This window comes from Pyrgilauda ruficollis, unplaced genomic scaffold (assembly GCF_017590135.1).
Source record: "Pyrgilauda ruficollis isolate IOZ18807 unplaced genomic scaffold, ASM1759013v1 scaffold39, whole genome shotgun sequence".
NCBI lineage: Eukaryota > Metazoa > Chordata > Aves > Passeriformes > Passeridae > Pyrgilauda > Pyrgilauda ruficollis.
In genome coordinates, this window is record NW_024525378.1 from 2,011,834 (window position 1) to 2,037,354 (window position 25,521).

Here is a 25,521-nt window from a genome sequence, read left to right on the forward strand (position 1 = left end):
GGTTTAACCAGAAACAACATGTAAAATTGCCTATTGGTACAGCTTTGCAAAAAAATGTAGCAAATTCTCTTCACCCTTGGATGATTCTGAATAAAAATTGCACATCTTTCAAGAAGATAAATTACAATTTTGAGGGAGACTTGTGAACCTGCTGCAGGAATCTCTTGATGGATAGAGTAACTGGTCCATGGAAGGCTAATGAAGTCAAGATTACCATATTTTGTAAATTATTCTACTGCTAGGTTTTTGACCTCGTCAGGACAGCCAAGAGTAACAACAAAAAATAGGCGAGAAGAAGTTCCTGTTAATCTCTTGTTCATCTCCTAAGACTTCTACCACCATGACGATCACTGCCAAGTCTAAAACCATTGCTGATGTACCAATATCTACATGCAAGCATCCATTTCAAGACAAACATTTTATTTGCATTTCATTAATCTAGTTTTCTCTGCTCTTTGTAGGTTGCGCTACAAAGGAGAGGCTTTCTGGTATTTCTACCAGTTCCTCCCATGATTTGCCATATAGAAAGTTCTTTGCATGACCTTTTAATGACTAGATCTTAGTCCCAGGGATAAAACCTAGCACATCACCCAGCTCTAAAGCATGCCTGTATTACAGCACCACTTTGATTGCAGCTACCAGCACACCAAAGTTAAGAGAAACCCTCTTGACTTTTATATCTTCCCACTGCATTTCTACCCACCCCACAAGTTATATGTCTTTATCAATACTGGCTTTCAGGTTTTGGGGAGAGAAGCTTACACTGAAGTCAATTACTTTGGCTGTGGTTGTGGTTTTTGTCCATGCAGACTTAAAGATCAGATCTTCTCAAGGCACATTTACTTTATCAGTTTCAGTAAAACTGTCCTTTTTGTAAATGAGAATTGGATCAAGAGTATTTTTCCCATTGTTATACAAGTACCTATATTATTGCTTTGATCAATAAGGTTTAAATAATTTAATACATAACACATAAATATTATAAATCAATTACATCTGTCTGTCAGATCTCCATGTGAGTTTTCTTATGTATCAAGAGATTCTTGTTTCTAATAGTTTTCTTTTTCAGAATAAGGACATCATTTGGAACAAAATGGTAAATGCAATTCCATGTCCCTGCCTTCATAATAAAAATAAACAAACATTTATTGGGAGATAACTTAATCACAAAACTGAGAAAATAATCAGAAAAACCTCATGGCTTTCTTTAAATTATGCATTTAACATAGTTTTCAGAAAATCTTCCATTCCAGCATGAAATCTATTAAATACACTTGGTAAAGTACTGTAGCAATACTGGATCCACTCCGCAACAAAAAGCAAATTCCTAACAAAAATGCAAATAAAAGTTAATTTCTGTCTTCTTCCTGCTGCTAAATACCTCTGGAGTTAACATTCCTCACTACAGTTTCAAGCCCAACTTTCTCAAATGCAGCACTCTGATCACATTTGTGTCTCTAAACTTCTTGTGGTTTGGCTGGTACTAAGCCATGCACTCCTAAAGGATTCCTGTGCTTGGAAGTTGCTCATAAGACATCAGGGTGACATTTTTCCTGATCCTTCTTGTTTTAAAACCCTGTGAAACGCCTACTTCCTCTTCACAACATTTCACCGGCCCCCTGTTGATGACTCCTTTCCCTTGGATCCCTGCCTCTCTCCTCACTGTGGGCAGATGAGAAATCACAGAGCACCCGGAGTCAGTGGCCATGGCAGGAGAGAGGAGCTCTGGAGCAGCAGTGATGTGAGCCAAGACACAGCATATGCTAACTGAGAGCAAAAAGACCCCAGCAGTGGGAAATGAGGGTAAGAGCCACAAATGGAGGAAACGGGCAGCAGGACTGAGTTCTTTGACTCTGATGGACATAGAAGGTCTGGAGAATGATAGAATTGGGTATGAACACCCTCAGAAAACAGTGCTACATTCCTTTAAAAAAAAATTCCTGATTACTTCTGTATGTTTAAAATATTTACTGTGCATCTCCATCAAACAAGAAAGTGTTCCTAATGGTATGGCATCAGCTGGTATCAGAGAAGTGAATAGATGGTCCCTGAAAGTAAAAGATATTTTTAGTTTTAAAGATTGCCTATTAAAAATTTCAAAAGAAAAAAAAAAATAAGAAAGTTTAATTGTGATGCAAAGCCAAAATGCCTGATCCTTCAATAGAACCTCTCAAATAAATCAAGAGGTCTTACCACATCCTACTTTGAAACAAACTCTGGTTTATTTCTCCTGTGCTAGTTGTCCAGCAGGTCACCATTCTCGGAGCAGTTTCTGAGGCTACAACACTTTAGCCATTTTACAAACGATCCAGAACGTAACATCAGCCTTTCTGGGGTCTTTTAATTCTTTGCCTTCACAAGAATCCTGCACTGTTTTATCACTGCTTTACAGTGAAAGCTAAGGAAATTGCAAGATGTGTCTGACAGCACAGTGGAGATGTCACTGGTGGTACTTCTTCAGAGACTGACTTCACAAGTGACAAATCAAGATCAAGGAAATTGCTCCAAAAGCAACACCAGAGACTTAAATCCATTCAAACATGATACACCAAGCACAAAACCTTGGAGCTGACCTAAACAAAGCATACTTAAATGCACTAACTTTTGCAGAATATGATTGTTCTGATGGATCTCCCTTTTTATTGTCAAATTGAAAAAGAGGCATTTTACGAAACCTTCACAATAAAGACCAGAAAACATGTATGTGTAGAATTTCACAGAAGGAGAACATCCATGAGGAAATATGAGCATGGAGGTGCAGAACAGGATCAAGTGATTTGTCAAGTTTTGCAAGGGGTTTTCATGCTATTAGGAACAGAAAATCCCAAACATTGGATTTCACCATGAAAGAGAACTCTGAAAATAATTAATTTTTATTGATGGGAATGTTTAATCATATAAAAACAATCATTCCAATTGTGATTTTTTTTAATTTTTAATTTAATGTGGAATATAGAGAAAAACATTGCCATCTAAATTGAAACTAATTTTGAAAAGAAAATACAAGAGCACGCAATTTCAAAAATTATGTCAAGAATATCTAGACAATCCTTCCTTGGTTTTTGAAATTAAGGTGTGGTGATAGTAATGTGGTTTCCTAGTGTTTGTGATTTTGAAAGAAACCGTGCTCTACATTAATAGTTCTCCTCACAATTTTCTCCCTATACAGGAGCTGAAAGCAAGACCAGAGAGCAGGACATGTTTCCCCAGCATTGTAACATTTCATCCATGGAAAAGCCTTAACTGGTGAGTCCCTCCTCGGGCACAGCCCCACAGCACGTGGCAGCAGAAGCCCATCCTCAGCTCAGGTGAGGGACAGGCTGCGTGTCCACAGGGTTGGCACGGAAAAGCTTCCTGGTGTGCACTGCTGGCCACTGTGCTGCCACCACCCTGCTTGCCCACACACCACAGGACACTGCTGACCTGTTTTTCCAACTTTTCTGGCAAGGTGTGAGAATCCAAAGTAGAGTAACCCATAAAGATGAAGTGGGGATGGTGGGAAGTGAGGTCTCTGGACTGTCTGCTGAAACCCCCGGAGAGCCAGAGGAGATGGAAATGCACTGTTACTATAGGATTTTACATTAAAATTCCCCCAAACACCTAGGGAGGTCTCTAGCTGACGTAATACAGACCTCCACATAGGAGACATCTGCATCTACATTAGCCAGCTAGGCTTCCTTCATAGTTCACCAAAAAAACCAGGCTCTCTTGTATGCAATTCTTTTTATCTTAAAAATAGTCACCTAAAAGAGGTTAGATGAATTTTTCCACATAAAAGTGCTACTCTTTGATGGCACAAGAAGCCTGGCACACTAGCTGAAGGGAGATATCCCCAGCCCACATTTCCAAACCCAGGTCAGATGAAGCCCAGAGCCCTTGTGCCCTGGACATGCCTGGAAACATCCCCAGCTTCACAGCGCCAAACCCCTTTCCTGCGCTGTCAGCCCTCATTGGATTCACCAACCAACTCCTCTACTCAAATTCCTTATGGCTCAGAAGCAGTAACAGGAAAACAAAAATGCCAAGCCCAAGTAATTTCTTCTCACACCAGATGTCTGCATGCACAGCACTCATATGGGGAAGGTGCATTAAACACAGCAGTTTCAAAGGCCTGAAATAAATGAAAGGTGACACTAAGAAGACAGAGTAAGAAGACAGAATTACACCAGTGAATAAAGGCTGAGTCTTTGGGGGCCAAAAGTTAAGAAAAGCTACATGTCTTTCCACTATATGAGAAGCAGCTCAAATAACATTTTAAAAGGGTTAACATAAGGCAACTGTGCACCCTTTGTACAGCTCTGAACCCCTGCTGCACTGGAAAGTGAAACATTAGAATAAAACTGAAACTGGATACCTTTCATGACAGTTCAAAACAACTGTTTATAAGGAATTTAGCCAGGTTTATCATAATTTTTTCTTAAGTGTAATATTTGGAAAACAAAGAGATATTGCCAGGAATCATAATTAGGAGTTTTTTGGGTTGAAAAATATAGACAACATAACACTTTTCTTCCTGTTTTCAGTTAGATTTTTCCAATAATAAGGATAGTGATATGACAATTTAGGAAAGCTAAAATTATCATTTTGACAAGTATTTCATTGTTCACAATTTCCATGCCTAAAATACTGTACTGAGAAACTGCATTCTCTGAGGGGCAAAATAGAATATCTTGTTCATGTGAAAGTTAGATGTCAAGAACTGATTTACCAAGCACAGGGTCTTTTAACAACTTCCTAGGTCACCAATTTTCAGAAGTTTTCAAACTCTCAAATCTACAAAATGGCATGCTTTTTTTTTCCTATGCCTGTCTTGGCAAACTGTTCCATGAAGAATCCCAGAATGCAGGAATGTGCAAGGTGGAGTTACATGTCATATGCAATGAGCTGCATACACAAAAACCTCGAGATGTTTTGTCTTATTTACGGAATAACACTGGCAATGTAGCCTAATGTCACTGCAAAATGTCTGTGCTTTTAGTTGAGTAAGACACATGTACAACCCAAAACCAGTGTAACGCCTCAGTTTATTGCATCTTAAGCCTGAAGCAGGTTTTTTTTTCTTATTTAGGTAGGATAAATGAACCAGCATGCCTTGAAATTTTCACTTTAGAAATAATTTGCTTATCAATGTCCCTTTCAGTGACTGTTCCACTGCTGGGTTTTAGGGGGTTTGGGGAGGAGGAGGGGGGGCGGTATGCATTTATTTAATAAGAACAAAAATCTTTAAATGAGCTGACACAGAGCTATTATGGTATTGTGTCATTCCATTACAAAGGAATCCGTTAACTAACAAAAAGACAACCAGCTTTTAGGTCAGACTGGGATATGTTGTAGCATTCCTGTCAGAAATGATGCACATTAGGATAGACTCAGCCAAGTGTCAACTAGCAATACGAGTGCAAATCAGCACTCGTCAGAAAATCCCAGCGGTAAAGTCTATTTGTTTGCCCAGACCATGCCCTAATTACAGCACGTAAACCTTTCCTGTTAACACTATTGCTAATAAAGCCCTGGCTTCACATCCCTTTAACTGGCTACTAACTCAGAAAACTAGGTAAGAATAGAAAAATAACTTTGAAGAACCAACATACTGTTCTTTACACAGCAGTAAAACTATTTTTAGACTTACTTAAGCCTGTAAGAATCCACCAGCCTGATCACCCTGAGGACAGCATAGAAGGAGAGATTCCAGATGTCAGCCATACGGTGAAAGACAGGAATAAAGTGATACTCAGACAGCTCAATTATACCTGGCTGCCCACCCCCACGGGTGAAAATCTCAAGGGCATTATTTCCCATACTGCACTAAAAAGCTGCTCCATGGCTGGATTCACAAATGTGCAGAAGGCAGCTTTTCTGCCTTCCCACATCCTTTGTCCAACATTTCAAGGATCTGAGCTCTCCACACAGCCCAGGTTCAGCTCTCCTTCAGCTGGAGGCAGGAAACACACCTCCCCAGGCTGCCACTGCTTGGGGGGGCTGGCATAGAGAGATGTATCAGTCCTGGTAACACTCTCCTTCTGGCATAAATAAATAAACATTGCAGACATAGATGTACCATTTGATGGATAAGCAGCCATTTACTGAACAACAAGATCATTTTCATTTGCTTGCTTTTCATTCTTAGTGAGTATTTAAGCTTTTGTTTTTTGGGGGTTTTTTTACATGAAAGTGCTACATCATGAGTTTTCAAGGGAGACCCACTTAAAAGGAATTGACAACACAGTAATTAGGAAATTCACATTTAATCACAGGAGACCTGAGAGACACCAGTCAAAAAGAGCATTCCATTCTCAGCTCAGTGGCAAAGCCACCAGGTTATAAAATACTCTGCTGAAGAAAGTTTCCCAAAAGCTCCTGATTGAAACAGCTTCATTTCATACAAAGAATTCAGACATCTCTTGCAAGAATGCTCCCCTTGCCTCTTGATTAGCACTCACATTCTGGAGTAGTGACAGCTTAATTAGTTGAAATAAAACAGTTTCAAAGCCAAAAACTGAACACCCTGAACAAAACGTCCTGCCTTTGGGCAGGGCAGTGCTCCCTCCTGGGCAGCAGAGAATGTTCAAAACTTCAGGGGCTCATGGCAGAGCACAACTCTGCTCCCCTTGCTCATGAATGAAGCTACACCACTGTTTTCAAGCCCTGTGCATATATTAGGAATCATGATTTCTTTCCAGTTTTTTTTTTTTATTATTTCAGCAAAAGCAACTCAAGTACTTTTAGATGTAACTTCCCTCTTCCTAGTGAACGATGCCTAAAAGTACATTATCTGTCTCCCTCATGGCAGATCTTGCATCCAAAGAGTCAAGTATCCGTATTTTCTAATTGAAAGGAAGCTAATCCAAAGGTTGTATAAGGTCACATATGGCAAGTCTAGGCTCACAGCATTAAAAAAACAGAATCAGCTCTCTCGCATTCATACTGCCCTTTACAAACAATTAAATACAAGGACCTCTGCAGCGTGTCTGTAATTAGTACTTAAAACTCAAGAGCGTGTATTCTACTCTCAGAACCAGGAAGAAAAATCAGAAATTTTAAGGATCCACATTCTATTAATCTCTTACAAGTCATCATGACATGTCTTCCTGCTCATGCAGAAGCAGAAAGAGAAAGGCAGTGATCTGTGTCTTTTCCAGGGATTATTTCAAAAATATAATTATAGATTACTTCAGTATTTTAATTCAAATTGAGAGGTCAGTGCAACAGAGCTGAGCTTCTGCAATTCAAATCCACTGAATATTTATGTGGGGAATAGTATTTTAGAGCTGCTCCTAGAACAGGAAACTATGTAAACACAATTAGCAAATAAACATCCACCTCCACAAAACTGCCCACAACCCAACCGAAACACTGAATCTGAGCAAATAAAAGTAGGTTTTAATTGCTGTCCACTTAAACTCATATCCACACTTTCTACTTATTTAAGCTGAAATGTAACTGAAATGTTACTCTTTTTACATGAGAAACTAAAAAATACACTTTTTTCAAGGCTGCATATCTATAATTGTATTTCCAATAGGAACATACAGACAAATAAATAAAACAGTGAATTGTATCAAAAGTAATTTACAAGACAGGCGATTTTTTAATGAGAACATGCAGTTGATGCATTTGTGTTCCATTATTAAACAGGGAGGCAATCTTCAAGTAATCTTATAGCATATGGGATCATGTTTGTTGTATGTTAAGCACTTCAAAAATTATGCATAAGTGCTTATGAATCAAATGCACTATTAAAATTACATTCTAATTTCTCCCTTGGCTAATTTTCTAGAGTTTCAAAAGAAGACATATAATACCTTCTTCCCATTATAGAATGCAGCACAACTGTTATTGGTGTAATAATGTCAAATTTTAGTAACTTCATCATAACAGTACATTCCATGTTTCAAGATTTATAGATAAGCAAACATGTTGAGACACACTACTTTGCAACTTCAAAATATTATGCAGCCTGTAAGTGTGTGTGAGGGGCATCTGCCCCACCACATGCCCCTGGTGCAGGAAACAGAAATTCTTATCAGTAACTGTGGAAACTCAGGGCACTGGGAATATTTCTCTGTCTGCTCTGGGGTGTCCTGACCCCCAGGGGAGCACTGACTTTGACCCTCATTCATGGAGAAATTTTCAAGATAGACTAGAATCCACAAAAGTGTGAAATAGATTATAGAGAGTAGTGTAGGTGTATTGCTTGGTGAGAAATTCAGGTTTTGGGATTTTTTAGTATGTTGTAGATGGAAGCAAGATGCAGGGCACAGGGTGTCCTCCTGGGTTTCTTCTTCATGCTTCTTCTTCCTTCTTCTTCATGGGTTTGGGTGGCATTTTGTACTTGGGCAGAAAATCTGCATTGAGGGCTCTTTGGGATCAGTTATTGGGTTAAAAGGGAAAATAATCTAGGTCTCAGTTCTTAATTGAATAGTTTAGTCTTAAAAGACCTGGTAACAAGAGATTGTTAGCCATTTTGTGCCTTCTAATGAAAAGCTGCTGAGCTCATGGTTGTGAGACTGTTTCACAGATAAGAAATAATAAACACCTGAGCCTGAACGTGAATGATCATCTCAAGTGCCTTCAATCCAGACCCAGAGAAATCAACAAGTAACAATACCCTTAAGAATAAGTTTACAGTCCCAGATCACCCTGATATGTGAGATCCTCCTCTTAATTTTGTCACATTTCTTCTGGCCAGACTAAAAGACAGGTTTTAGAAACTGGCTGTATTAATTTCTGTACAGAAGATGAAGAGATATCTCAAACTAGAAGAAGCTTCCCTCAAATTTGAAATTATTGCAAAAACAGATATCATCTCAATATACCCAGCTTCTCAGAACCCTCATCTCTCATATCAGCCTTTAATTTTTCGTTAAACTGGCAAGGAAAGATCTACACCACCTCCCAGCTCTGACAGCACAGCCCAGGCTGCTCTCCTGCTCATGCAGAAGCAGGAAGAGAAAGGCAGTGATCTATAAAGCTGTCACTGTGGAAAGCTGGAGGAGCAAGATGCAGAAGACAGTGCAGAAGAACAGAGTGACTCGGCAAGCCATGGATTTGGGAATCACTTCCTGGGTGCCTCAAATACTCCTCAGGAGCCGTAGGTGTTCACCACCCCCCCCAATTCACACACTCTTTATTCCTGCTCCTAGCACCACAGGGCACGATTGCACTACAAGATCCACATCACAGTCAGGCATCCACCCAAGAGCCCAAACATCGCCGGACAGCCACATTTGCTCTATTTCAGCAGAGCAGGGCTTGCCAGGAAGGGGTTCCGTCACAAGCATTCCAAAGTGTGCTCACAGAGGAGGTTCAAGCACTGCACAACTCTACACCTACATCCATTTACCTGCGTGTCATGGAATGACACCTGGAGCTCATAGCTCTTCAGCATCCATCTATGCTTGTATAAATGCTTCAAGGCTAAATGGACCGCAGGCAACACATCTGCTGTTAGGTTTTTCTGATCAATCAGGCAGCTGCTGGGTAAAAGCCCGAGAAGAGAGAGGCGAGTCCGATTCAGCTCCTCAGAGCACCTAATTATTAGTAACACAAACAGCACCAGAGTGTCTAGTTTCCAGCTGCAGAAAACCATCTTTTTTGGTGCTTTTCTTCTTTTTCTTTCTCTTCCCCAGCAGTCCACATCCCTGAAGAGAAACAGGCCTTAGATGCCCTGGTTGCCTGACATTTTGCAGCTTTCCTTTGCTTCAGTCAGCTGTGTCCCTCTAAGAAAGCAGCTAATTGTTATTAAAGGATAAAGACCTCTCTACGACTGGCTTTTCCAATTTGGACAGTAATCCAGCTCACAGCAGTGCTGTGAATCAATACTTCACAAGAATAATCTCTAGGCAAATTACTCTGCCAAGTCTAATTTTAAACATGTGTCATTTTAAACATTCTGTAGGAGAAATATTCAACCATAGGTGACAAATCAATACAAAAACTCATATGATTCCTTTGAAAATGGATATTCTAGGGGTTGATCAAAGCGGTTGCATACTGAACTCGTATTTGAGTTGCATACAGCAACCTGTATGCCACTGGGTCAGAAGATTGCTTCAGTTTGTTTTATCTTGCACAAACACATTTTCTATTGGCTTCATACATGTCAAACAGAGAATATGAATTCTTGCATAGCCATAATATTTTATATACTTCTAGTGCAAAAGCTGCAACAGCTCAAAGCTGTACATCCTCTTCCTGGTTCTGCTTTTTGTCAGAAAACCCCATGATTTCCTTAAACTCATGGTAGTTGTGAGAAAATTCAGCATTCAGGCCTGCTCCTCCCATCTACAGGCACATAGCACTTGACAGGCATTTCACATATTGTTGTAGCTAGCTAAGTAATTTCAACACACTATTTGCAGTTTCCCAAGTAATATGCCAGGCTACGAAATGGAACGGATGCCGTACACGCAGAAATGCAGAGAAAATAGTAACGCTGGGGAAAATCTTCCCTGCTGCTAATCAGAACTCACCAGGGTGAGCAGGGATTATACACAGGACCACCACGCCACAGAAGAACCTGCACCTGTGCTGCCCAGGACTCGCAGCCCACCTCGCCCCTCGGACAAGCAGCATCTTCCCTGCCCCTCTGCAGCAGCAATGCCGCTGTTCTCGTGGAGGCACCACCAGGCTGACCCCTCTCCTCCATGCAAGCAGCCAGCTGCTCCCACCCACAGGAAGCCCCCCACACCTACAGGAATGCTGTCAAAAGCAAGGGAAGGAAACACAAAGGCCAAGCCTAGGGGCACGGAGAGAAAGGAGATGCTTGCTTCTCCAAGTAGAAAAAAGCTCGGATTTTCAGCAAGTCTCATTATATATGCAGCTGAAAAGCAAATTGCTTCACCACCTTGTGGAAATTCAAGGTTTCAAAAGAATTCCCTGTGCCAAGCTGGGATGGAAACCCAAAACCTCAAAGGTTTTCATGACTCAATAATCTGAAAGGAAAACAAATGGAAGGGCTCATAAGCAGAAGGTTAATTTGGTATAAATCAGATTTGAAATTACATGTTCAGAGCTTGGCAATTTATTTTGTGAATGGCTGACATTTTAAAAAAAAGAAAGCATTAGTTTTCTGCAGAAAGTAAGGGTAGCTTGTCTAACACGGCATTACAGGTCAACAAATTATTCTGAAACTGACATGCAACTAAGAAGTTTTTACAGAAAATCTCCACATAAATTCTAGTTATAAACATTCTAATTTATAATTACAATATACATGTCACATGACATGAGGTCATGGAAGTAAACAGATAAATAAAACTAAAATGAGCAAAATAGCAAAATATAAATAAGCAAAAAATGTCTACCTTGGGCCCAGCAAATAGGTCCAAGCAGGAGATACCCTCAATTAATCAATAACTGTCCACAATGACCCTTCTGCCAACACACCTGTGCAACTGGATGGACAAGAAAAGAGCACAATGCATTCTTATATACAAACATGAGGTGAAATAGAAATACCCTTGCTTAGGGTGGAGAAAAACCTTGCATACCCTTTGTTTGTTTTTTTGTTTTTTTTTTTTTTATCATCATTGCCCATAGTCAGAAAACTGCAAGGCTGCGTGGGGCCCTTCGTGTGGGGAAGGAGATACTGGCTTTTTTCCTTACAAGGCTATGGCCAGATCAAATGCAGTAAGATCAAAATTTATTATGGATATTTCCTAGACCAAGAAATTTAGCACATTGTCTGGGCACAACACGAAGTAGGAAGCACACTCTCATAGCACAGTCTGCGTAGCAACAATTTAACACAATGACTTAATAGGTATTTTCCATTCCTAAGCCTTATGATTCTATAATGTGATCACTGAAAACATATTTTTAAAACGTTTTTTTAACTTAAGATGAAACTCTTTCCTGAGCAGACAGCCAGTATAGGGCAAGATGTTGCTTAAATCCCATTTAATACCTTTCTTAGAGGCTTAAATGGGATTTTGTTGGTGAATAGTCCTTGGACCAGCCTTCCTTACCAGCATTTCCACATTGACTACACTAATGAAGAAGAGAAGAAAGCAGGCATTCATGCTGCCAAACCTCAGCAGATAAGGTGCTCTGAACTGCTCTTCTTCCTATCCGAAAATCTTCTCACCAGCTAAGTGAGGACATGGGCCTCCATTGAGTCATAAGTTTGGCTCAAAGGTAGGTAACAAAAAAATGTGGTTTGACTATCCAATACCCTCTTTAGCATGTAAAAAGGCACAAATCTGCCACCACACCTCACTGTACCCCTGTTGTTTAGCCAGTGCCTTTAAATTCTTAAGAGGGCAGTGGCGAATCAGAGGCTGAGATAATTTTCAGCACCACATGGATGGACACACATTTAAGGGAGCATTGCCTTATTCTATAGATCCATGGCCAGCTTCAACGTAGACCAGTCTTTTATTCTTCTGGTGCTACTTCTGTGTGCCTCAGCACTGCTGCATTTAACCCCTGCCTGGCAAAGGAGCAAAGAAGATTATGAATTACAGCAGCCTCCTGCCATCTGTGTCCTGAAAATCTCCTTCCTGACAGAAACATTTAACTATCTAACCAGACAATTGTTTCTTATATAGTATTTTTATTGCTAACTAATCCTGTAAAACTTGCCACAAAACAAGCCCATGTGTTTTCATTTTTATGAATAAAATAGCTATATTTGCCATGTTCATGAATGATTGTACAGGTATAATCTTCATTTTCAGAATAGCATCTCCTGAGGCTTATTACCTACAAAAGCAGATAACTAAGCCTCTGTTTCACATTTGAAGATAGAGTCAAGTGAGTTTACCCAAGACCCTCAAAATTTACTATTAAAATATAACAATATGGAAATTTTAAGATGATAAGTCAACTCACTGCATCTTACATCCACTTCTCAAATGTGAAGCATTTGAAATAGCACTGATTTTGAAACTTGATTTCAGTGTCAGAAAAAGAAAGCCATTTGGCTTTAAACACTGTCTTCCACACTGTTTTGGGGAGTTTTACCAAAGGTCAATTGCTGTTGTTCAGTACATTAAAGTAGCTTTTGCAAGATTTAGCTGAAAACCTTAGGACAGAGCTGATGACCAGATGACTCACTGTTGGCATCTCCTTTGTGAGTTCCACACAAACTGAGTAATATTCAGAGAGGGAAACTGTAGGAGGAAATTGTGCTCCCTCATAGAAACACAATCCCTGAGAACTTAAAAATAGAAAAAACCCCAAACACCTGGCATAAATGTGTCGTCCATAGCCAATACTTTCCAAAGGCAAAAGGAGGAATCTTTTCAGTGTTGTCCTCCTTGCCACATTATGCTCAAATTTTATAGCATTTAAAATTCAGTTCTCAATCCCCTGATAAGTATTTCTGAACTGTAAATCACTTAAACAGTTATTAGTTCATGTAAAAGCTTGATTATAGACTGTATTAACTGTGTTAAAGACTGGCTATATATTTAAGCTATATGTCACCTCACTCCTCCCACACACAGCTTCCTCCCCCTTGAGTAACACCCATTAACATTTATAGGATGTTCTAATCCCAGCTTCACATGTTAGTTTTTTTCAAAGCAGGTTATCATTCACCCCTTCTTGTCCCACGTGTCGCTGCTCTTGTTGCTTAATCGCTCAGGGTAATTAGAGTACAGAGCACTCTCATACCCTAAGAAACCTTGGCAATGTACTGGAAACCAATACATTTCTTGTGGAAGGCAACTCCTGTTCTGACACTGAGAAAAAGCCTCTACCTACTGCCAAGAGCAGCTTCACTATCAAGATACTACTATTTGCTGTAACACGTCTCAGCTTTTCAAGTAACTGCTACCTAGATACAATTATTTACCTCCCATAGCACCATTCAAATGTGCAGGCTATCTATATCACAGAATTCACAGAATTACTAGGTTGGAAGAGACCTTCTTCAAGATCATCTTGAAATGAAAATGAAAATGAAATTTTCATTTGAAATTAAAATTTTGTTTTGCCTCAAACCCTAGTGTCTCACTCCTTGTGTGTAGGCTGAAAATCTCTCTGCCTCCTTTCCCTTTTTCCCAGCAGTGCAACACAAAGATCAAATTAATTTCCTCCATTCTGAATAGAAGGCTTGGAGAAAAGAGACAAAATTACTAGTTTTTACAGCAATGGTGAGATTACCCCTGAAGTAATAGATGAAATTCTAGTGGCAGCACTTTGAGAATGAAGATGACAAACTGCAAAAGATTGAGAAGAAAGACACAAGAAGGCATAAAACACTGAGGGAAAAAAACCAAAATCAGCAATTCTTTCTATCTAGTTTAATGTTCAGAGATGGCTTAATCTGTAACTTCCTCTGTTTTGGATGAAAAAGTGATTTCTAATAATACCAAACTTTTGAGCAGTTGAGGAAGCACATTTTCTGCCCTTTGGTAAACTATCCCTTTTTACCGAAATAACCTTTGTTAGAAAAAAAAATATGTTTGCTGCTGTAACTACAGTGAGGGCTTCTGCTGACATTGAGAAAACACCTCTGGATACCCACCAGTGACATAATCGTGCCAGCCCTACAGACCTGCCTTGAGTAACAAGGCCCTAGGGACATGGTACTCCCACCATGTCACTCCTTTTGTTTACTTTATACAAGCTGTTATTTTTGCCAAGGTCAAACACACCATTTTGAAATATGTGTTAATTATAAAAATTACTATTTTTTTAATTGATTGTTTTTTAAAAATACTGTACCTTGCGTATTTCTCAACTACAAGATCCTTGAGATGTGATAATCTAATTTTAAAAGATATTTAATACTGCCATTGATCCTGAAAGGATTTCTATCCCAAAGGCTGAATGAAATTAGCATTTTATTCCACCAGGCAATTTGAAACTGTAAAGCAAGTAAGGATGAGTGCCTTTGTTCTTAATTAAAAGTGGCAATTCTAGGTCTCCTCCTCATAGAAGCACTGCATTTTCATAGGTGGGCTGGCTTTCTAAAGTGCTGAGCATTCAGCAATTCCCACTGTTGTTGACAGAAAATGCAAATCATTCCGTGCTTTTTGGAAAGCAAATCTTTAGTTCAGGGACCTAACTAGAAACCTTAAAAAAAAAAAAAAAAAAAAAGAAAGAAAGAAAATAAAGAAAAAAGTGATGTGGAGCTGATACTATTAGCACACCTCACAGCAAAAAATGAGGAGTAGAAGGGAGCTTGGCTAAGTTTAAAGATGAAAAACTTTTTCTATCACTTTATATACAGGCAGCTATTGGAACTTAATTTATTTTGCTACATCGCGCAAAGTCTTGCTGCCACTAGAACATCCCTCCAGATTACATTCTCACCAACAACATGGAATTTTGTCCTGCTTATAATTTTTAGAAAGAGTGGATGGGATAAAAAAGAGGACGTTGGCTTTCTCTCTTGATCAACCTCCTGTAAATTATTAATACTTCAGGCTTGCCAAATTCACGGCAGAAAATAGAAAGCAAAACCCAAGGTGCTTCTACGGAACTTTAAAATTATATGGAAGACCCCACAAAAACACAGAGCTTAATATTTTTATACCATATGTGTGTACCAAAATATACCTACACAGTGCTGGTAAGATAAACACGAGTGCACATCTGAATGACAATGCTTGAAAAATTTTACGTGTTGTATTTTATACCATACTAAGTATCAGTCTGTAAAAATTGTTCCTTCATACAGAATTAAAGATATTAAAGAAAGAGATTTATTCTTTGCTAGAAAAGCACTTAAATCCCTGTGAAAACAGGAGCAGTAAACAGTGGAAAGGAAGTTAATTAGCATCCCAAAAGGGGCCTCTTACTACTTCTCCCTGGAGGTTTTGGATGTAAAATGGTTACTTAGACACCTATTGTGTGTATGAATCTTCACATAATTTTGTAGTTCAACCAAGCTGCAGCAGAAGCTGAGGCTTGCCCTAGGTAAACGGTAAATTAGAATACATAACAACTTTAAGGACATAAAAGATTCAACAAATAGATTCTTTTAGAGATATGTGGTGGTGATTATTTGATAAATAAAATAAAAGAGATTATGGAAATAATCAGACAGACACGATAAGTTCCTCTGATGGGGATTGTGGCAAAAAGGATCTTACAAGAAAGGCGGGGGTAAAGAAGAAGAAAATCAATTCAGCCAAGGATTCAAAAAAGGTTATGCAGAGCCATCTACTCAGCCACAGAGCACATGAGCCTGGCAGACCCAGCTTGCAAAGAAGCAAGCATGCAAGGTTTTCACATAAAGTCTGTGACAATCTGACAAAGCGAAGAAGTTTTCTGATTTCATCAGGATCCAATCCACCAGAGTCCTTCATACAAGGGAAGGATCTCCTACACAGCCATAAAAATCAGAAAACCTCGATTCCCCTCTTTTGCTGGTGATGTCCTGAGTCTGTAACTGATAAGGTATTGCAGGGAGGGTAGTGTATGTAAAAAAAAAATGGAACTGCTCCTCTCATGGCTTCAGTGGCTGCAGGGTCAGCAAAGATTAAGCTGGAAATAACAAGCAAATAACAGAGAAAAGTTGTCCAGGGACAATGATTTTGGGGGATCCTTAAAACAAGACAGAAAGGTTTTCTGAAGTACATATTCTAGTTTGCAGCAGAGTGGGCAGAAATCCCCAGCTGAAATACATGGTCTGTATTGTAAAATGTGGATAATCTTAATGGTCCTCTGATCTTAGAACTCATTAATTATTTAAGGAAAGTACCATGGCCATAGTAGGAAACGTAAGTTTTCTAATCCTATCATTCAAAGTCGTGATGTTCACTTTAAAGCAATTAGTCCATTATCTGGGCCTTCATCTCTCAGAAGCCTCAGTAACAACAATTTGGACATCCCTGCTACATTAGCCCCCATATTTTTCATTCTTTGTGAGTATAGTTTTCAGGCAGAAGGTGGATATTTGTCTTTAATTTGTTAACTTTCCTCTTCATATTTGAGAAAACTTGTTTGAAAAATACTATGGATAAAATTGTCAGAAATAAAGGCAGATGATAATGAAAAATTAATAGCACAGAAATTGAGCATCAATCACTGACTTAGCAATGAGATTACATGGTTACTCCAACACAAGGGGAAAAAATGAAATAAAAAAAGTGTTTGCCAGTCAGTGTGTCCCATTTCCATTCAGCAGGCAGTATCAAGCAGTCCCCAAATCCAGCAGATCTTACCCACAGCAAAAGCCTTTGCAAGTAGAGAAATCCCTGCTTAGCAAAGAAGGCATTCCCTAAGTGTCAGCGCCATGGCAAGGGGAGACACAGGTGACTGAAAACATATTCCACCCGTTCTCAGGGGCACTACCTTCTTTAAGTCATAGCAATGGTGTAGCTGAATGAGCTCACTTCAGGAGTCAGGCAACTGGGCCATTAACTCTGGAGCCCAAGCACCACAAAGGTACTGAAAATCTCATTTCTAGCTCAGCTAGACCCACAAATCAGAGTGCATCTGGCTGCTGAAAAGTTTGAGGCTCTGTCACTGATGTAGTTCCAAGATTCCTAGTACAAAAATAAATTTGAAAAAATGTGATGTATGTGCACTGCGCCATCTCAGTTTGGAATCCCACAATCTGAAATAGGCTTCCTGGGATATATGGGGCTGCTGTGTTATTAACAGACATCTCCACAAGACTGAGTCATAGCTGTGCTCACTGCTTGATCTCAGTACACATCTCTGCTAAACCCAGCTGCCCAAAAATTGTCCAAGTCAAAAGGAATCATGGGGGGTTTTCTTCTGTTAACTTTCACCACTTGATTCCTTGAACCAGACCTCTGCATGCAGTGGTTCAACCCTTCTAAGGAAAAGTATCTCCTTTCCTATCATAGCAATGGTATCCACTTGAGTTCTGTTTGGTTCCCAGATTTTACAGTTTGCTCAAAGGCATCATTCTTCTGCCTTATGCCATGAAAATGTCCATAAAGCAATGAAATTGAAAGCAGAGGACAAAGCTTGATATGCACATGTATCATTATATTCAGATTATTAATGGTATTTTGCAGCCTTGACATGCAATGCTATTTATGATGTCATTCTAATTAGTTACATGTACTTAATTAAAACAATATAAATAGCTTATCCACAACTTTCTTTGTGAATGCTATCATTAAATCTCTCTCATCTAGCTCCTTCCTCTCTGTTTTCCCCTTGCAAATATTTTCTTCACAGTTATCACCAGGATATTACACCCCATCTTTTCCACAAACTTGAGTAATTAACTCTGGCTGATAACCATGCAAGAGGACAGGGTCTTTCTACTCTTTCTTCAAATGCAAATAGATACTATTTCCTAGATTTATTCCAAAAAATAGTTTTTCCATGCTGATGGAGCATGCTTAGCATTTAATCTAAAGATTCCAAAGGAGTGTGTTTTGCAGTATGCATAGGATAAGTTATACAAGAAATTGCAAGACATATGCCAGAAACTGGCTTTAATCTCTTTGCAGAGATATTTAGAGGATATACATTCTGCAGGTCTGGGATCCGCACCCAGAGGAGTGGGTGCAGTGAATACATGATTTCTCTCCTCTCCCCACCCACATCTTAACATCAGCGGAGAAGCCAGCATAGAATTAACATAAACACTTAACTTTTAGATTCTTCCCCCCAAGTTTACAAAACTCTAAAGCAAAAGGAGGTTATGTCGTAAACGGAGTCATGTTACTCGGAAGTCAAAGGGGACACTGACTATTTAAAGATGTCCCTTCCAAGCAGAGTGTCACCAGCAGAGCAGACAGCGACTGTCACCATACATGCAGCGTAGCGCATTTTAATGCCTTGCTCTCTGCAAATATCAGACAGCACAAGTACTCAGTAATATTTAAAGGTAAGAAATTACCCAACTACCTCAATATATGCCAGACACACGCTCACCTGACGGCACAAGAACAAATGTCTGCCAGCTCTGCCTGCTGTTAACTGCACCCTCTTTCAGACCCTGACTTCTCCTGTGTATTCAGCTGTTACCCTCAGATGACCACAGCACAGCCTTACCTGTCCCACTGTGAGCACTCCAGAAATCAAAATAAGGCTCCAGACAGTTTAGTGCTCAGAGCACTCACAAGCATGACAGGGCTCACCCCAGAGACCCCACTCGACTTGGGTACATCATGCTTCCTCTTGCAAATCCAGGGAGGGACTTGGATCGATGCCTCCTAAGACAGGGGGCCTAACGCATCACATGCACTTCTTTAGGAGGTAGAGGTGTCCCTGCTCAGCCCTGTTACGGTAATGGTGGAGTTTTTCAGACAGCAACCAGGAGCTGTTTGTCCCTCTCTGAGAACCACCTTGTGGAGCTCCAGCAGACAGACACCTTATTCTGTACCACTGACACAAACCTGCTCTCCTGTTTCCGGAATGTGTTCCCCACACTCAGCAAAAGTGAACCGTTCTCTTACTTCCACCTGCAGGAACAAGACATGAGTGGGTTTTGTTGACACCACTCATGACAGGACTTTCTGGAAGGGGCATCTTTATTTGGGAGATCAGGGTCTGTTAAAACTTAGAACAGCTGCTAAGAATGACTCAGATGGGTGCACGGCCTTCCTTAAGCTTTGAGAGTTTTACTGAAAACATGCACTTTTTTAGTAAAAAAGAAGAAGGAAATAAAGTCTACACATACTACACCTAGACTGTAATTTCTTGTCAGATAAATTAGGAAAGGCACTTTCTACTTAGTTACAGAAGAGAAAAAGGCAAATATGTATCAAATATCAATAAACTCATGTTTTCCTTCAGATTTTGTGGAGTCCTGTGCATTTTCCAGAGCTCATCCCTCTATGCCAACCCGCTATTTAAAGGTATTGGAATGTATTATTTCACAAAAAATGAGATTATATCATGCTTACCACAAGGTGTTTGTTGTAGTTAGAGAAAATTAAATAATTTCATCCCCCCAGTACAAATATTCTTTCCTCTTTACGATAATATACTCACTTACTTCAGGAAGATTTTTTTTAGCTTGTCAAGACTCACTTTGATTTTCAAAAACAAGTGCTTCCTTGACTATACATGTTTAGATTCAAAACAAACTCATACTCTCTGAGCACTACCTGCAGCACTGCTCCTACAAGAAATCAGAAAATCCAGTGCATATCTGAGGGAGGATGTCCAGATGTAGAAGGACAGATATCCAACTTCTATTAACTTCCTTTGCCTTCTTCCACAATGCCTCTTCCTCCAGCTACTATATGGTCAGTTTTTGCCTGATGCAAATCAAATACTTTTGACATTTACAATGGGGTCCACTAGAATGATTAATTCCTTTATTTTATGGTTATTCTGCTTTTTTCCTCCAACAAATGTGTGTCAGGGTGCTTAAGCTGAAATAATCTTTCCTGATTTATGTGTATCTTGAGCTGTATCTAGTGTTTGTAGAGGTTTTCCTTTCATTATTTTGCAAAATACTACTTTTCTTTTTCAACCAACTAAAGCTACAATCACAGGGATGGGAAAAAAAAAAGAAATATTGTATCATGGTTGTTGATCTGAAGCCATAAGCTATCAAGCACCCTTAACTTCTAGGACTTGGTCCAAGGGCTGCTGGAATTGGTGCATTTACTGCCATTAAGTTCAATGGGGTTTTGATGAGACTCTTTAGAGATCACTTTATAAATTTTTGAGTTTCTAAAATAACACAATTATGAAATTTTGCCCAAGAGTCTCATCTAGAGAGAGACTCCCACTCTCATCGAAATGAACAGCACAAAGTAAAGTCACTTAGACCAGAGTTCTGCAAATGCCTACATCTGAGCTTCGTTTCACTGGCTGAGTCTGCATAGGAATGCCCAAATAGATAAAGACATGCCCATGAAGTAGCAAAATAGACTGGATCAGGATCACACTTCGAGCACATTTAAAGATCAAAAATACCCAGAACAGAAGCCTCTGCATTTTTGTATGTGATGTAACCTGTGGTCATATTTCATAACAAAGATGTAATTCACACAATCTCGACTGAGTCATAAACTTTGTACTTAAGTGTTTAATTCAATTTAAATGCTTTGAAAAACACTAGAGCTGCTGCTCATGTCCTCAAAGGTTAACGAGTGCAGGTGCTGACAAACAACACTTGACCTTAGAAGGCACACTGCAGTTCTTCAGATAGTTGGTCAGAATGTAAAAGCATTATGATGCTTCCTTATACAAACCAGAACTATCAAGCCAGATAGAATATCCAGTTCAATACTGACAGAATGAACCTGAATGCATAATAAAAAAATTTTAAAAACCAATCTAGTCTGTTTATTTTCATTATTGTTTTTCACAAGCACTTAGTTAAAGCATTATGGAAAATTGCAATACAAGGATCAGACTGCAACAGTGAGGGATTCTGGAGAGACACAAGGGAGAATACATGAGTTAGGAAATCACTGCCATACATTTCCTAAGCATTATAAATACACTGCAATTATTTCTCAAGCTATTAAAAAATCCCATGTGTTCAAGGCTCTACATTCTCTTTTTCACAAGCCAACAATGTCTCAAGCACCACCTGTGAAGCCCTGAGAGGGAGAGCTACTCCCTGGTCTCTGATTATGCAATGATAAGGATCCAGACCCTTCAGGCATATCTATTTATTGGCAGCCTCAGAAAATAGGCTGAGAATCAAGTGGGCATGATGAGCCAGCTACCTTCCTGCTTACTTGTAAGTGCACTGAAGGAAAAAGTAATGTCTGAACCGAGGGAAAAAGTTTATGCTGCCATTAGGTATTTAATGGCTATTCCAGGCATTCGTCCATTCCGTTTGGGTGCAGTCAATCTAGCACTCTTTGTGGGCACAAACTTATTTACTTGTCACTATGAAGCACGCACTAATGACCCAACTGTACTCCAAACATATACCTGACTTAGCATTCCATAACTATGCATCTATTAATTGCTCAAAAGCATTCAAAGCAACACAGCAAGCTGGCAACATGACCCTGATTTCTTATGTCCCTGGAGTACTAAACAGTAAAAACGCAATTTTTAAGAAATTGATATTCATTCCAGGGTAATTTTTTCCTGAATATTTTTATGCTAACTACCTAGATCAGAACTCAAAATCGTCATGAAGAACGACACAATATTTTGACTGCAATAAAGTGCAACACCTTATTGATTAAGATATTACTGTATGAAGAAGGGACATCCTGAAAGATATTCTCTAATTCCTATGCATATTTTGTAATAATTGTATCCAAGGGAAAAACTAATATAGAATAATGTAATGAAAACAGGATTAAGAGACCTGTGATTTTTTCCTGACGTGCATCTCACTTTATGAGACAGGTAATGCCATTCAGAAAATCCCCCATAATTCTTTTCATTACAATTGCAGAATTCCCTGAGATTAATTTTTTTTAAGGAAACAAGCTACTCTAGTTTGATCTTGACTGTATTCCCTGTCAGCATCTAGTCTTGTTCACACAACACAACAGGATGGCAGCCTGCTCCTTCCTAAGTGACATCTTCAGCAGTATTGCCCTCCATGCATTTCTGCTCAGAGATATCTCAAAAAAAAAAAAAAAAAAAAAACACTGAAAAATTTTTGAAATTTATGTCAATAAAAAGCAGCCACCCTGGAAGGAGAGGCCTTTGGTAGTCATTTCAGGGACGGAAACACTGTCACGAAGCAGTACAGCCTGTCGTTGCTGCTCTCAGCTTGTTCCCCCAGGACCCTGAGAACCTGAAGGGAGCAGACAGGGGCTTCCTTAAATTACAGCCGGCAAGATTTTCAGCAGTCACTTGCTTTACCGGGGGTTGTCTTGGAAGCGGACCCCGGCGCCAGCATTACACAAGAAGCGACTGCCATCTTCAGGGGAGCCCCGGTACCGGACCCGCGCGTATCCTCCGCAAACACACAGGTACTGAAGTTGTGACAAAAACCAAAGGCAGCTCTGGGTGGGTGGTAGTGGCAACCAGCTCGACAAAGCCCTCGCCTCGCTCCCTGCCCCGCTCTCCCAGGTAAAGGGAGTGTGTTTCCTCGCTCAGCAGGGCTCCCTGCTCTCCCAGCCCTGAACCGGCCGCTGGCAGCGCTCCGGAACGGGGGCAGGCATCCCGCCGCGCTGGCAGAGCTCCGCGGGGACCGGCACTGCAAATTTAGTTCTTCCCGAGAAGCGAGCGCCTCCGCGCCCCGCCGCCGCCGCCCGCCCGCCACGCACCCCCGGGCGAGCGCTCAGCCGCTCCCGCCGGAGGGCAGGGACGGGGGGAATCTCAGCGAACCCCTGCGAGAGCCTCCCCTCCTCCTCCTCAAGCTACGGCTGCGATCGCTGCCCTTCGCGTCCCGCCGCCGCATGGGATAAGCCGGGCTGGCAGCATGAGCCCGTTGGCGGAGCGGGGGAGCGGAGCGCCCGGTGTGCATCTGTTGCTGAGCGGGTGGCGGCTGGCAGAGGGATGCGGCCGCGGCTTCGCTGGGCGAGGCAGCTTTCCTCCCACCGGTGTACGTGCGTGCCAAGGGCAGCGGATCCCAGCCACCGCCAAGAGAGCCCCCACGGCCCGGGCACCCGTCCGGGCCCACCCCCGCGCTGCAGGCGACTCCCGGACAGGGGCGCTCCTGGGGCGGCGCGGCTAGCCCCAGCTGCCGGGGCAGCCGCTCCTGATAATACCGGGCGGGCGGGATACGGCCCGCCAGCCCCACGTCCTCCCCCTCCGCCGCCGGTCCCCGCGCATCTGCCGGCAGCCTGCGGGGCCGGGCGGGCAAGGCGGCTCGGAGGCGGCGCGCACGGCCCCCGCCGGCAGCCGCAGCCCCGGCCCGGGCGTCCGCGCTGCCCTTGCGCCCCTGCACCCGCAGCGCCCCGGGACTGGGCGGCGGCGCCTCCCCCTGCGCCCGGCGGCGCGGGGCCCGCGGCGGTCCCTACCTCCGTGTCGTAGACCCGCAGGTCCAGGAAATAGGGGTTGAGCAGGGACTCGTTGCGGATCTGATCCATGGCCAGATACACGGCGGGTAGCACTCCCTGGGTGATCCTGCTCTCCTCCTCGGACTGGTTGACCGGCATCAAGCCCATGATGGAGATCGGCGTGGTGGCGTTGGGGGGCAGCCCGGCCGCCCCCCGGGAGCTGCCCCGCGACCAGCCCCAGCCCGGCGGCGCCCAGCCCAGGCACAGGAGCAGCAGTAGCATGGCAGGGTTGGAGGTGGCAGCGGCCGGTCTCCGCGAAGAGGGATGCATGCTGCTGGATGGGGAGGAGGAGGAGGAGGAGGAGGAGGAGGACTGAGGGTGGGGGAACGGGCTGAGCGGCGGAAGAGAGCCGAGCCCCTCTCAGTCTGGGTGCATCCCCCGGCGGCAGAAGCCAAGGCGGGAGGAAAAGATCTGCCTCTCTCCGCTTCCTCGGGAGCCTCGGGGTCTCCTCTCTCTTCCCCCCCTCCCGTCCCCTGGCAATAATCCTTCTGGCAATGGCGCCTACTCCTTCCCAGGTCTGCCAGCTGCAACCACCAGGAGCAATAAATAAATAAATAACCACCACCACCACGCACACACAGACACGCTCCCCACCACCCTCCTCCGCTCTCCCCGGCGGCACAGCAAGGGAGCGGGACCTGCCTCTGCCTCCCCGGTAGCTCTCCCCCCTCTCCGCTCAGGGAGGGACAGCACCTCTCAGGCGCGGGGGGGGGAGCCGAGCAGCCCTCATTGAACACTTCCTTCCTTCCCCCTCCTCCTCCTCCTCCAAAAGGGTGAAAAGGGAAAAAAGGGATGCTCCGGCAGAAAACGCCGAAGAGGAAAAAGCCCCCCCCCCAGAGCCGGGGAGGCGGAGGAGGGGAGCGGAGCCGAGCCGGGGCGGGGGTGCTAGTGCCGCATTCCGCGGGAGCCGGGGCAGCCCCCGCCGCGGGCGCGAGGTGCCGCCTGCGCCCTTCCTCCGGCTCGGGCAAAGCCGCCGGGCAGGATGCGCGGCCGGGGGCAGAGCAAAGTGTGCGGCGGCGGCGGCGGGGGCCGGACCGAGCTCCCTCTTCACGGCATCGGCGTTCGCCGCCTGTGGGTCGTGCACCTTCTCCAGGTGGAGCTGCCAAGGCGGGCGCGGGTGGGCGCGGGGAGGTGCGAGCCGCGGCCGCTGCCCATCGGCGGGCAGGGCAGGGCAGGGCAGGGCAGGCCGGCGGAGCCGCGGCCCGAGCGCTGTCCCCACGCGCGACCCGCCCGGCACCCGCGCGGAGCCGCTGGCAGCGCTGCCCGGCGCGGGCGGGAGCCGCGCACTCTCCCCGCCCTCCCCCGCGCACACGCGGCACGCAAACACGCTCCCACTCGGGCTCGGCACCCCGCACACGCACACGCGCAGCCTGCCCGGGCCACGGCAGCTCTGCGGCACGCAGGAGCGGCGCCTTTCGCTACAGCAGAAGTCGTGGGGTTTGGGGTTTTTTTTGTTTTGTTTTTTGGGGATTTTTTTTCTGGGTTTTGGTTTTTTGTTTTTTGTTTTTGTGGTTTTTTTTTTTTTTTTTTTTGGTTGGTTGGTTTTTTGTTTGGTTAGGGGTTTTTGGGTTTTTTTTAACCGGTTTCTTTTCCCGCAGAATTGGCGGTTTTCTGGGGAGCCTGACACAGCTCGGATTACCAAAAAAAAAAAAAAAAAAATAGGAAAAAGAAAAAAAAAATAAGGCTGCGGCAGGAC

The 25,521-nt window shown here is 42.7% G+C and overlaps 1 protein-coding gene across 1 annotated transcript in view; it reads right to left on the reverse strand.

The window, feature by feature from the left end:
• Positions 1 to 24,118, reverse strand: part of GABBR2 (gamma-aminobutyric acid type B receptor subunit 2) — a 454,172-nt gene extending 430,054 nt beyond the window's left edge. Inside the window, exons 1-2 of the mRNA XM_041476645.1 lie at positions 24,082 to 24,118; positions 23,787 to 24,046 (exon numbers count right to left, since the gene is read on the reverse strand). Coding sequence (XP_041332579.1) covers positions 23,787 to 23,933 — 147 coding nt within the window. The 5' untranslated portion in view covers positions 23,934 to 24,046; positions 24,082 to 24,118. The remainder of the gene's footprint in view (positions 1 to 23,786; positions 24,047 to 24,081) is intronic.
• Positions 24,119 to 25,521: the final 1,403 nt, after the last annotated feature.